The 9,260-nt window shown below is 44.9% G+C and overlaps 1 protein-coding gene across 7 annotated transcripts in view; it reads left to right on the top strand.

The window, feature by feature from the left end:
* Positions 1 to 411: 411 nt before the first annotated feature.
* Positions 412 to 9,260, top strand: part of dgkh (diacylglycerol kinase, eta) — a 41,395-nt gene continuing 32,546 nt past the window's right edge. For 3 of the 7 annotated variants that reach the window (XM_069532572.1, XM_069532579.1, XM_069532575.1), the window contains exon 1: positions 1,247 to 1,635. In XM_069532572.1, coding sequence (XP_069388673.1) covers positions 1,354 to 1,635 — 282 coding nt within the window. In that variant the 5' untranslated portion in view covers positions 1,247 to 1,353. Of the gene's footprint in view, positions 604 to 1,246; positions 1,636 to 9,260 lie in introns of those variants that run through there. The other 4 variants (XM_069532573.1, XM_069532580.1, XM_069532574.1 and 1 more) reach the window with 2 other exon arrangements.

Below are 9,260 nucleotides of genomic sequence, written 5' to 3'. Positions count from 1 at the left end.
TTATTATTATTATTATTATTATTATTATTATTTTCCTTTTGAATCACACCACGTCAGACAACGAAGCCCCAAACTGGCTCAGAATAGAGAAGAGCAGAATAAAACAGAATGTGATATAATAGAATATAATAGAAAGGAGAAGAATAGAAAATAATATTTGCTTTATACTCTCAATGTCAGATTCAAAAATGTTGCTTTACAGAAAACAACTCGACTATAGAATAATATTAATAATGAGTGAATAAATAATAATATTAAAAAGCCAAATATCCAGATTCACTGACTAAATGATATATGTGAATAACAAATGAAATAACAGGAGGCTCGGCTCGGCCCCTCGGAGGCTCTCGGAGGGAGGAGGAGGAGAAGGAGGAGGAGTAGGAGGCAGAAGCGGAGCAGTGGAGCGGCGGAGGTGTGGCGGTGGTGCTCGGTGTTGGTGGAGGGAGGATCGAGTCCGTATGAGACACAGAGACGAGGCAGGCGGCGCATTCCTCCACCTTCCCCCGATTCCGGTGCTCGTCTCCTGCGCAGCGCACAGAGCGGAGGTCCGGGACCATGGAGGATGTGTACCACTTCACCCGCAGCCCTGCCTGGGAGGAGCTGGTGAGGAAAGCCCGCAGACTTTTTTGTGATTCAAGAGGAAACACAGGGAGCTGTTGTTTCCGATGGTTTGATTCTGTCTTTGTCCTGATGTCACTTCATCATCCAGTGAAACACACAGCAGCTCAGGAGGATAGTTCACTTCTTTTTATTTAATCTCAGATGGAAGAGTTTTTATTCTGCTCTTCTCTTGTTTCGACATTATTGTATTTATTTAACTCTGGCATTAATTCTAGTCTTTATGTCTCCACCAGGACTTATCCTGGGATGTAATAATGTTAAATAAAGATTTTTTTTAAAACTGCTGTCGATATAAAGTTAATGCACGTGTTTAAGATGAAGGGTGTGGGTTAAAACATCATATAGTCAAATGCACGGTAACTTCACTGAGTCTTTTATGAATTAATGTGTGTTTGGAGCTCAGAATAACGTGAGAGCAATGTCAGTGTGTAGTTTGAATGTGAAGACGTGTGGAGCAGCTGCTCGGTGGTGCTGGGGAATAAACAGCCGCCAGGGTCTGCCCCTGGCACGGTCGCGTCCTCCGGGCTGCGCGCTGGATGAGGCGGTCTCTCCGGGACTGGTCGCGTCGTGTGGGCTGGAGCCTCCACCATCAGCCCGGCGGAGGGGCCGCTGCGTGCTCAGGGAGGGAGGGAGGGGGGGAGTTTACAGTCTTCTCCGTGGAGCCCATCCCCACCGTGACATGCTCCAGCCCACACACGCTCCCCCGGCAAACACCGACAGAGACGCGGAGAGATGACGGCGAGGAGAGACGGCTCTCGGCCGCTGAGCGGCTCTCGCCTCCCGGAGAGGAAGGGAGCGGCGGAGCGGGCCAACAAGGCGACTAACCCCGACTGGTTTTGTGCCTCCCCACGACAGGAGCCGGAGAAAGGGCCGGCGTCCGCGGCGGGGATCCATGCCCATGTGGTGGGCGCTGTCGCCGGGGCCGCGGACGAGTCCTCTGACAGCGAGGCGGAGCAGGAAGGGCCCCAGAAACTGATCCGGAAAGTGTCCACCTCCGGACAGATCCGGAGCAAGGTAAGACTCCTCTGGAGCTTCTACTCTGGTTGTGTTGATGGGGGGGGGGGGACATACGCTCCCCTGCTGGGTTGTGTCCCTGAGCAAGGCACTGATTCACTGGGTCAATCAAAACACAATGAATGAGGCTGCTGCACACTGTTGGGCTTTACTTCATCTTAATCATTAAAACACAACTTTTAAAAAGAAAACTTCCTGGAAAGTCATGAAAACAAACTTTTTGCTGCACATGTGCAAAAGAGAAAAAGGAAAAACTTGTTGTTTTTATACACGTTGGTTTGAAAGTTGCATGAACATGAGTCAATAAAGTGATTAACTGATCTACAGAAAAGTAATGTGCCTCTATTCTGATAATCACTTTCTATTATTATGAGACTCGAGAATCTTTGTGTCATTGTGCAGACACTATGAAAAGCATCATCCTAAAGATTATAAAGAGGAAATACACAAATATCGAGAAGACTCTAAAGTTTAAAATAAGTGTAAAACTACTTTCATGCGATGCGGTGGGTTTAAACAGATTTTTTTTATTTATCTCTTTTTCATTCACTCTTTCTCGCGACACTTCCTCACAACAAACCAAAGCAATTGCGTTAATATTTGTTTTCTGACTCTTTGTATAATTTAGTTTGACACTGCAGGATATAAAGTATAAATATCAGCTTAAATAATAAATTTAAATTGCATGCGGGCTCAGTAAGAAGATGCTTTGCTGATTCTCTCCTCCGACACCTTAGCTTTCTTGGCCCACTTGTCTGATCCACTGTAAACGAGTGCCATGCTCTCACACCAATGGGTGCACTTAATTATTGACTGCTCCACTCCACCTGCATTATTCAGCATTAGGGTATATTTACGTGAGACCTGGGGCGGATTAATGTCCGGTCAAACCTTTCTAATGCAAATATTCCCACCTGTTGGTATCGTGCCATGTTGCAGCGCTGCAATCAGTTGCTCATGTTTATTAACACTGTTTTCTGCACCAGAGGGTTCTAGAGCAGGATGTAGACTTTTTAAATCACTCATTCTGTCAAACTCAAGCACATGTAAGACTCTCGTGTTTGGGTCCGTGGCTTGACTTGATATTATGTCTGTTTTACAGTGTTATTCCCAGTACAGTCGATCATAGACCAGTCTAACAGGTGATGTGATATGGACAATAAGTGTAAACACAGATCCAGCTGAGGCCAGAGGATTTTTCCATGATGCACGAGGTGACTCTTGACTCACCTGTCGCTTGTGGAGTTAAGGCAGCAGGAGTTTTAAAAGTGGATGAAAGTCGTGTTGAGTCATGATATAAACTCTGACTGCATCATACGCTGAAGGGATATCAATCACCTCGGCTGGAAGACGGCCCAGACCGACCTGAGCTTTCTACGTCAGGCAGGACTGTGCCCTGCTGTGACGGCGGTGTGAAGCACCCCTGCTGGAACTGAACCAGTGTTCTTAGCATGTTGACACTGAGCTAGCAAAGGTCTCGGAGTTGTTGTCGTGTGGGTCAGTGGGTTTTTATTCTGCGGGAGTTACTAATGGATCATGCAGGCACTGACTCGCCGAGTGTTGTTCCACCGAGTTGTTTGCTTAGCTCTGGACTGTGTGTGCATGTACATGTGTGAGTGTGTGTGTGCACATGCATGTGTACACTGGCCCATCACATTGTGTATGTCCACCTCTCCCTCCCTCCCTCCCTCTCCCTCTCTCTCTCTTTCTCACTCTCTCTCACTCTCTGGTTCCTCGGTTGCCACAGACAACCACATCACCCCCCCCCCCCCCCCCCCCCCCCCCCCCCCCCCCCCACCTCGTTGAGCGACTCCATGGCGGTGCAGAGTGCACGCTGCCCGTGAGACTGGCTGGTTTGGTTGCAGGGACACATGCGCTGCACAGTCAGTCTCATCTGTCAGTTTATCTCCTCAGACATTTACCAGCTCTTTGTTTCAGTTCTGGGAAGAAGAACAACTCAAGATGTCTCAGTAAATCAAAGCAGACAAGGGAGAGAAGGAAAAGCAAAGTTATAGCCAGAAATGTAATAAACATCAAATTTAACACAGCGGGGAAGCTTTAAAAAGCATTTTTGTTCTGAAGAAATAATCAATAAATGAAATCAAACAGGAAGCTGGTTTTCTATCTTGTACAACAGTTGAAATATCTTATATAGAAGATGTTGCTTTTGTTCTCCATTAACACTGATACTCAGTTTTGACTCCCGACAGACTCATGTCTCTGGGCAGGTGCAGTTCATGATGCATCTGAAATCATTACTGCCATTTGTAGCTAACTTTTCAGATGTGCACTTCTGTTGATTGCCTCTTATGAACCCATCATTGCAAATCAATACGTTGGTTGTTGTTGGTTTTGCTGATTGAGCGGCTGATGCAGAGATGAAACATCGAGTGTCATTAATCGCTGATGTTCGGAGATCTCCCTCTGGTATTAGTCCATCATACGAACATCGTGCGCTATCGTTTCACTCTTTCTTTCACATGAAGTAACTTCTAGTGTTTTCAAGGTCTTTTTTTCCATTGAACTAGTTAATTACGTTCAACATAAGAATATCTGGGAGAGCCGGAATCCGGCTATAAATACATGTGCTTGAATAACAGTCTTTTCACCTCCTCTGCTCGTCTGTTCTCTCCGCTCTAAGAGCTCTGTTTTCTCAGACTGTGCTGTTGTAGGTGAAGAGATGCAGCTTGTAAACTTGTGACGAACACTGTAGCTGTGTGACTGGAAGCAGAGCTAATGGCCCCGTCCTGGAGGCTGCTGCTGCTGCTGCTGCTGCTGTAAATCGGAAACTATCCCGATCAGATAGATGAAGTGTGAGATGAAACGCTGTAGAGTAGATTCATCCTTCTCCCCTCTGCACTGGAAGATACAAAATCGTTCATTCATTAATCCCCACTCACTCACAGGGAGCTCTCTAAAGAGGAGTGAGCTCATCAGCTAATGGAAAAAAACTCTTTCAGACACATTCTCCCATTTTCTCTATTAACATCATTGTCTCAGGATCCTGACGTGAAAACAACAACTACATCAACAGGTTGAAAATCCCAAAATACTTTTTAAATGTTTATATGACAGAATTAATAATTTTAGGTTAAAAAAATGGCGAATTCATTGTATAGGGATTAGTGATTGATGCCTGTGACTTAAATTTATGAGAAGTGAGACATTTTGTGTTAATACTCGGCTGTGGATTTAATCTTTTGGTCGTTCTATACTTGCAGATTTTAGCTGATTTAATTCTGTGGTAATGTTTCCACATGACTCTAATAAGCACAAGAGGCAGAAACACTTGCTCACAGTGTTTTGCCCACACAAATGTCTCGTACTTCCTGTGGAGAAAGCCAACGCTTCTTTTTCTCATTCTTCCTTTGAAAGATCGCACCAAGTATAAACAGGAAATTTGCCACTTCACATTTAAACGTTACACATTGACGTGATGATGAGAAGTTGTAAAGAACACAATGCTTTAAATGAGGGAATCCCTATTTTTAAATGTCTTCCAGTTTTATTTCCCTCCCACTCTGAAACAATGTGAAGTCGAGTCGTTGTGTGTCCGATGCTGTAGCTGAATCTAACTGAGGTAATTGTGCGTAAATTACTGGCCTGAACAACATCAATTAACAAGCCCTGTTCCCACTCGACACATCTATACCCATGTGCATGTGGACCAGTCGCACAAAGGAGATCGCAGACAAGGGAATTACCCCCTTCCCAACTACTGCATTGTAATTTTCCCATCAACATGGTGTAATTTTTAGCATGTGGTGGGAGTTGGAGGAGGAAGGGTACAGAGGTACAATTACATCCAGCAGAGAGGACAGCTACAGGAGAGTGCTGGAGAGAAATGTGGAGACTCAGCTCTGCTCTGTGAAAAACGGTGATTGTTCGAGGCTCCACATGCGAATCCAGTCTTACTCAGGGAACGACAAACAAGTCGGTAATAGAGGTAAGACTGAGCGGATGATCCCAGAGACAGTGGGTTGCTGTTAGCAGCCGATGGAGACTTGCCGTCGCAGCAGTTTTGTCTAATCGGTCATGAGTTGAAATTCTCAAACAGGGTTGAGCTGTTTTCAGACATGAACTCTGGAGAATGTCCACACAACTGGGTTTGGACCTTGTCTGTAGTTAGTGTTTGTCCTGTGAAGCAGCAGCAGCAGCAGAGACGTCCGACTCGTTCACAACAACAGGAACATTACGGGAACATTGAGGGGTGGAGCCTGTAGAGCAGCAGGAGGCGGGACATGACGTATAAATTCTGTTGTGGAAAGATCAGTCGGGCCTTATCACCGAATGCTCTGGAATCTCCTCGTCTTTTCCAAGTTGACGTCTTCGTCTTCTACGTGTACGGCCCCTCTTCTTCATCCTGAGATATTTGGATTCTTTTTGTTCGGAGTCCTGCCGTATTCTCTCATGCACTCACCGGGAGATTCTCCGGAGTTTTTACCAGGGAGCTGCAGGAACAACTCAGGAGAATGTTCGTAACTGACTCGGATATTTGCGTTGTCACATACAGCCCGTCTCAGCATGATTTCAGGAGATCATCTGGAGCTATGGAAAGCTGAGATATCTTTCTTTTATGCATGTGTGCATGTGTGCACGTGGATGTGTGCAGGAAGTGCACTGACACACATGTGCACAGGGGAGAGTGGCCTCAGCCTGCACACACAAGGTCCCTCTAGTTCCAGCAGTAGCACAGTAGAACATGTAGAAACAGAGTGAAGCTCCAGAAAAGGCCGGCCATCCTTCTACAAACAAATCAAAAACATGTTGTCAATTTGTGTGTTTGGCAAGCGGCTAAAAGTTTGGAACAGAGTGATCTTGCAGTAAAATATCCACTCGTATGACGACAGCATTATCAAACAGTTTTATGTTTAGACTCTCGCAGCTCCAGATGAAGGCGAGGGAAAGCTCGTGGTTTGGTTTAATACAGAAAAAGCAAAAACCGAAACCACAGTCTCTCTCTGACCTTAACAAAAGTGCTTTTCTTGGCGGAATCTAACCACAGGCGAGACTCTGGATGCGACCCCTGGTCACTGATGTGACAATCTGAGCTTTGTACGCCCACCATCCGCCCCGGTCACCTTCTGGTGACTCCGCTGCCAGTTAGCATCTTTGAACAATCCAGCCACAGTCACTTTGTTTCATACTTAACTGATTCGCTGTTTCAGTTGTATGTTACCTTTCTTTTCTCTGAGATAGGATGGAAGGATTGACACCGTTTTCTTATCTTTTTGTTTCCTCTGCCAACGAGGAAGTTTGTCATTATTTTAGTTGATTTCTCAGAGAAGAATTCACTGATCTTGATGAAAAAATGAGAACTGAAAAATAATCCTAGTGACTTTCACAAGGTTTCACAAGGGGACTGTTGGGCCTTGTGCTCTACTAGTTCAATATATGGTTTCAGCAAACAACTTAGTAGCTCAGCACATGTAAAGCTCATTGATTACATGTTATAGAAACCACAGAGGATGAAAAAGTTCCCGATTGAGCATAAAGAAGAAGAAGTTTTGGATTTCAAACTACTCGCTGAACAAAATCTGACTTTCATAGATGGCACCTGGACTCTAGGACTCGTTTGGAAATGTTCACAGTTTTTTTATGTTTTAGACAAAATAATCCACGAGGCATCAGAGAAGAAGACGATTTCATTCTCCCATCAAGTCGTCATTGAATCAGTTAATCTGATTGATTCACAACCTCAACATTTAGGACAACATTCATTTAGCCCCCGTTCCTCTCTGTGAGGGCTGATATTTTAAGAATCTTCAACCTTTGCTCTTTGCATTGAAGCAGTTACAAAACAATTAAGCTAACTAGAGGAGGAGATGGAAAGTCGAGCGTTTTTATCTGATTAATTGGACAGAAACCTCAGAGAGGCCCAGGAGGAGCAGCTAATTGGTTTAGGACACAGTACCCTGGAGCTTTAGGTGAGAAATAGAGAGAGGCTGAACCATTACTGTTTTCTATTAAACTCAGGGAGGGTTGGGTGTGTGTGTGAAGCAGCTTTGTGAATAAGCAGCTTTTTGTCCTGGTATCATTAAAGGTTTGTTCTGCTCTCTTCATTTAGTCGTTCAGGGGACTCCTGCTCCGCTCTTATCCACCAACCACAGCTGCTGGACTCATTTGGACTGTCTGTGCCTTTGTCCATTGTGTAGGCATGTGTGTGTGTGTGTGAGTGCACTGTTTATAGTGTGTGTGTGTGAGAGTGTGTGTGTGACTGAGTGCACTGTTTATCATGTGTGTGTGTCACTCTGTCGGTGGCCAGGCAGAATGTGGGTGTAAGGTACATGGTGCTCAGGTTACTCATTCCTCTCTGGCACAGGACTCGCTCCCTGTCTCACAATTTAGCCGAAGAGAGCAGCGGAGCGCCGAGGCGAGCGCGGCGACTATTTATAGATCACTTCTGGCCTACTTGGCAACAGGAAGGAGATGAAGACAAGGAAAGGAACTATGGAGGCCAAGGAGGGACAAAATAGAAAATAGAACATCCAACTGGAGCAAAGTCGACCCTGCTGCTCTGAAAAAAAGTTTTCTGACGTCTGCAGCGAGTGTTGAAGTGTCTCTGCAGACGTTTAATTATTGGACCTTGATCTGCATGTTTAAATGCATTGCGCTGCTGTCACATGATTGGCTGATTGGATAACTGTACGGACACATGTGTTCCTAATAAAGTGAGTGTTTATTAAGTCTGTGGTGTCAATATGAGTTCAGCTCATGCTGCTGTGTAATGACTCAATTCCTCAGCTTAACGTGCACAGCACAGTGCAAGTGAGTGTGTGAGTGTGTGTGTGATTCAGTCATGAGATGTTCATTAAGCTTCTCAGTCCTTCCTACTTCTGGTGGGATTATCCGTCCGAGCAACAGGTCGATGTCGTATATTTTGATGATGATCCTGAACAACACTCCGTCCCCGTGTCTCTGCAGAAAAACATGTCTGTGTAAATGAAAACCTGCTGAGGAGAATCCCCCGAGCTCACGTCTTCACCTCCCTACAGGTCTGAATGAGGAGATGACTTCATCCGCCCGTGTTTCAGTCATGCAACTAAGTCCTTATAGGGAAGTCAGCATCGGGGTATTTCACCTTAATCCATCGCAGGAATGTGTCTTCAGACGTTCGTACCTATGGAAAGGGAAACAGGGGATTAACAGCTGTTTCAGAATAATTCCCCGTCCCCTGATGATGAAGACGTTTGTTGGATTCTTAATGCCGTTAACGCGTGACTCAATATTGCAATGTCGAGATAGTTGAAAGAATTAGTTCCCGACCAGGAAAGTTCATGCAAAAGTTGGAAGTCAGAAAGTCGGTGAAGGTTTTGGTACTTGAGTTGCTGACGTCATCACTTTATTTATAATTCTTATGATTCACGTGTTAATTGTTTTAAATAATCTTTATGCGTGATCCGGTTTTTGCTCATTGTTTTGGAGCATATGGATGCACAGTCTTTATTAGACAAAAAGGATCAAATATGATATCGAGCTGCATCATGGGAAGTGTAGGAGAAAGTATTTTTGGAGCGCTCAAGGCTAAAATCCAGGAAACCTCAGTGTCTGCTGCTTTGACTCTGTTTGTTTCTTTTAAATCTGCCTCCACTGTGTCCCAGACTTTATGTAAAGTACAACACACA

This window comes from Paralichthys olivaceus, chromosome 10, assembly GCF_024713975.1.
Source record: "Paralichthys olivaceus isolate ysfri-2021 chromosome 10, ASM2471397v2, whole genome shotgun sequence".
Classification (NCBI taxonomy): Eukaryota; Metazoa; Chordata; class Actinopteri; order Pleuronectiformes; family Paralichthyidae; genus Paralichthys; species Paralichthys olivaceus.
The sequence above is the reverse complement of the archived record's forward strand: the minus strand, read 5'-3'. Positions and strand labels throughout refer to the sequence as shown.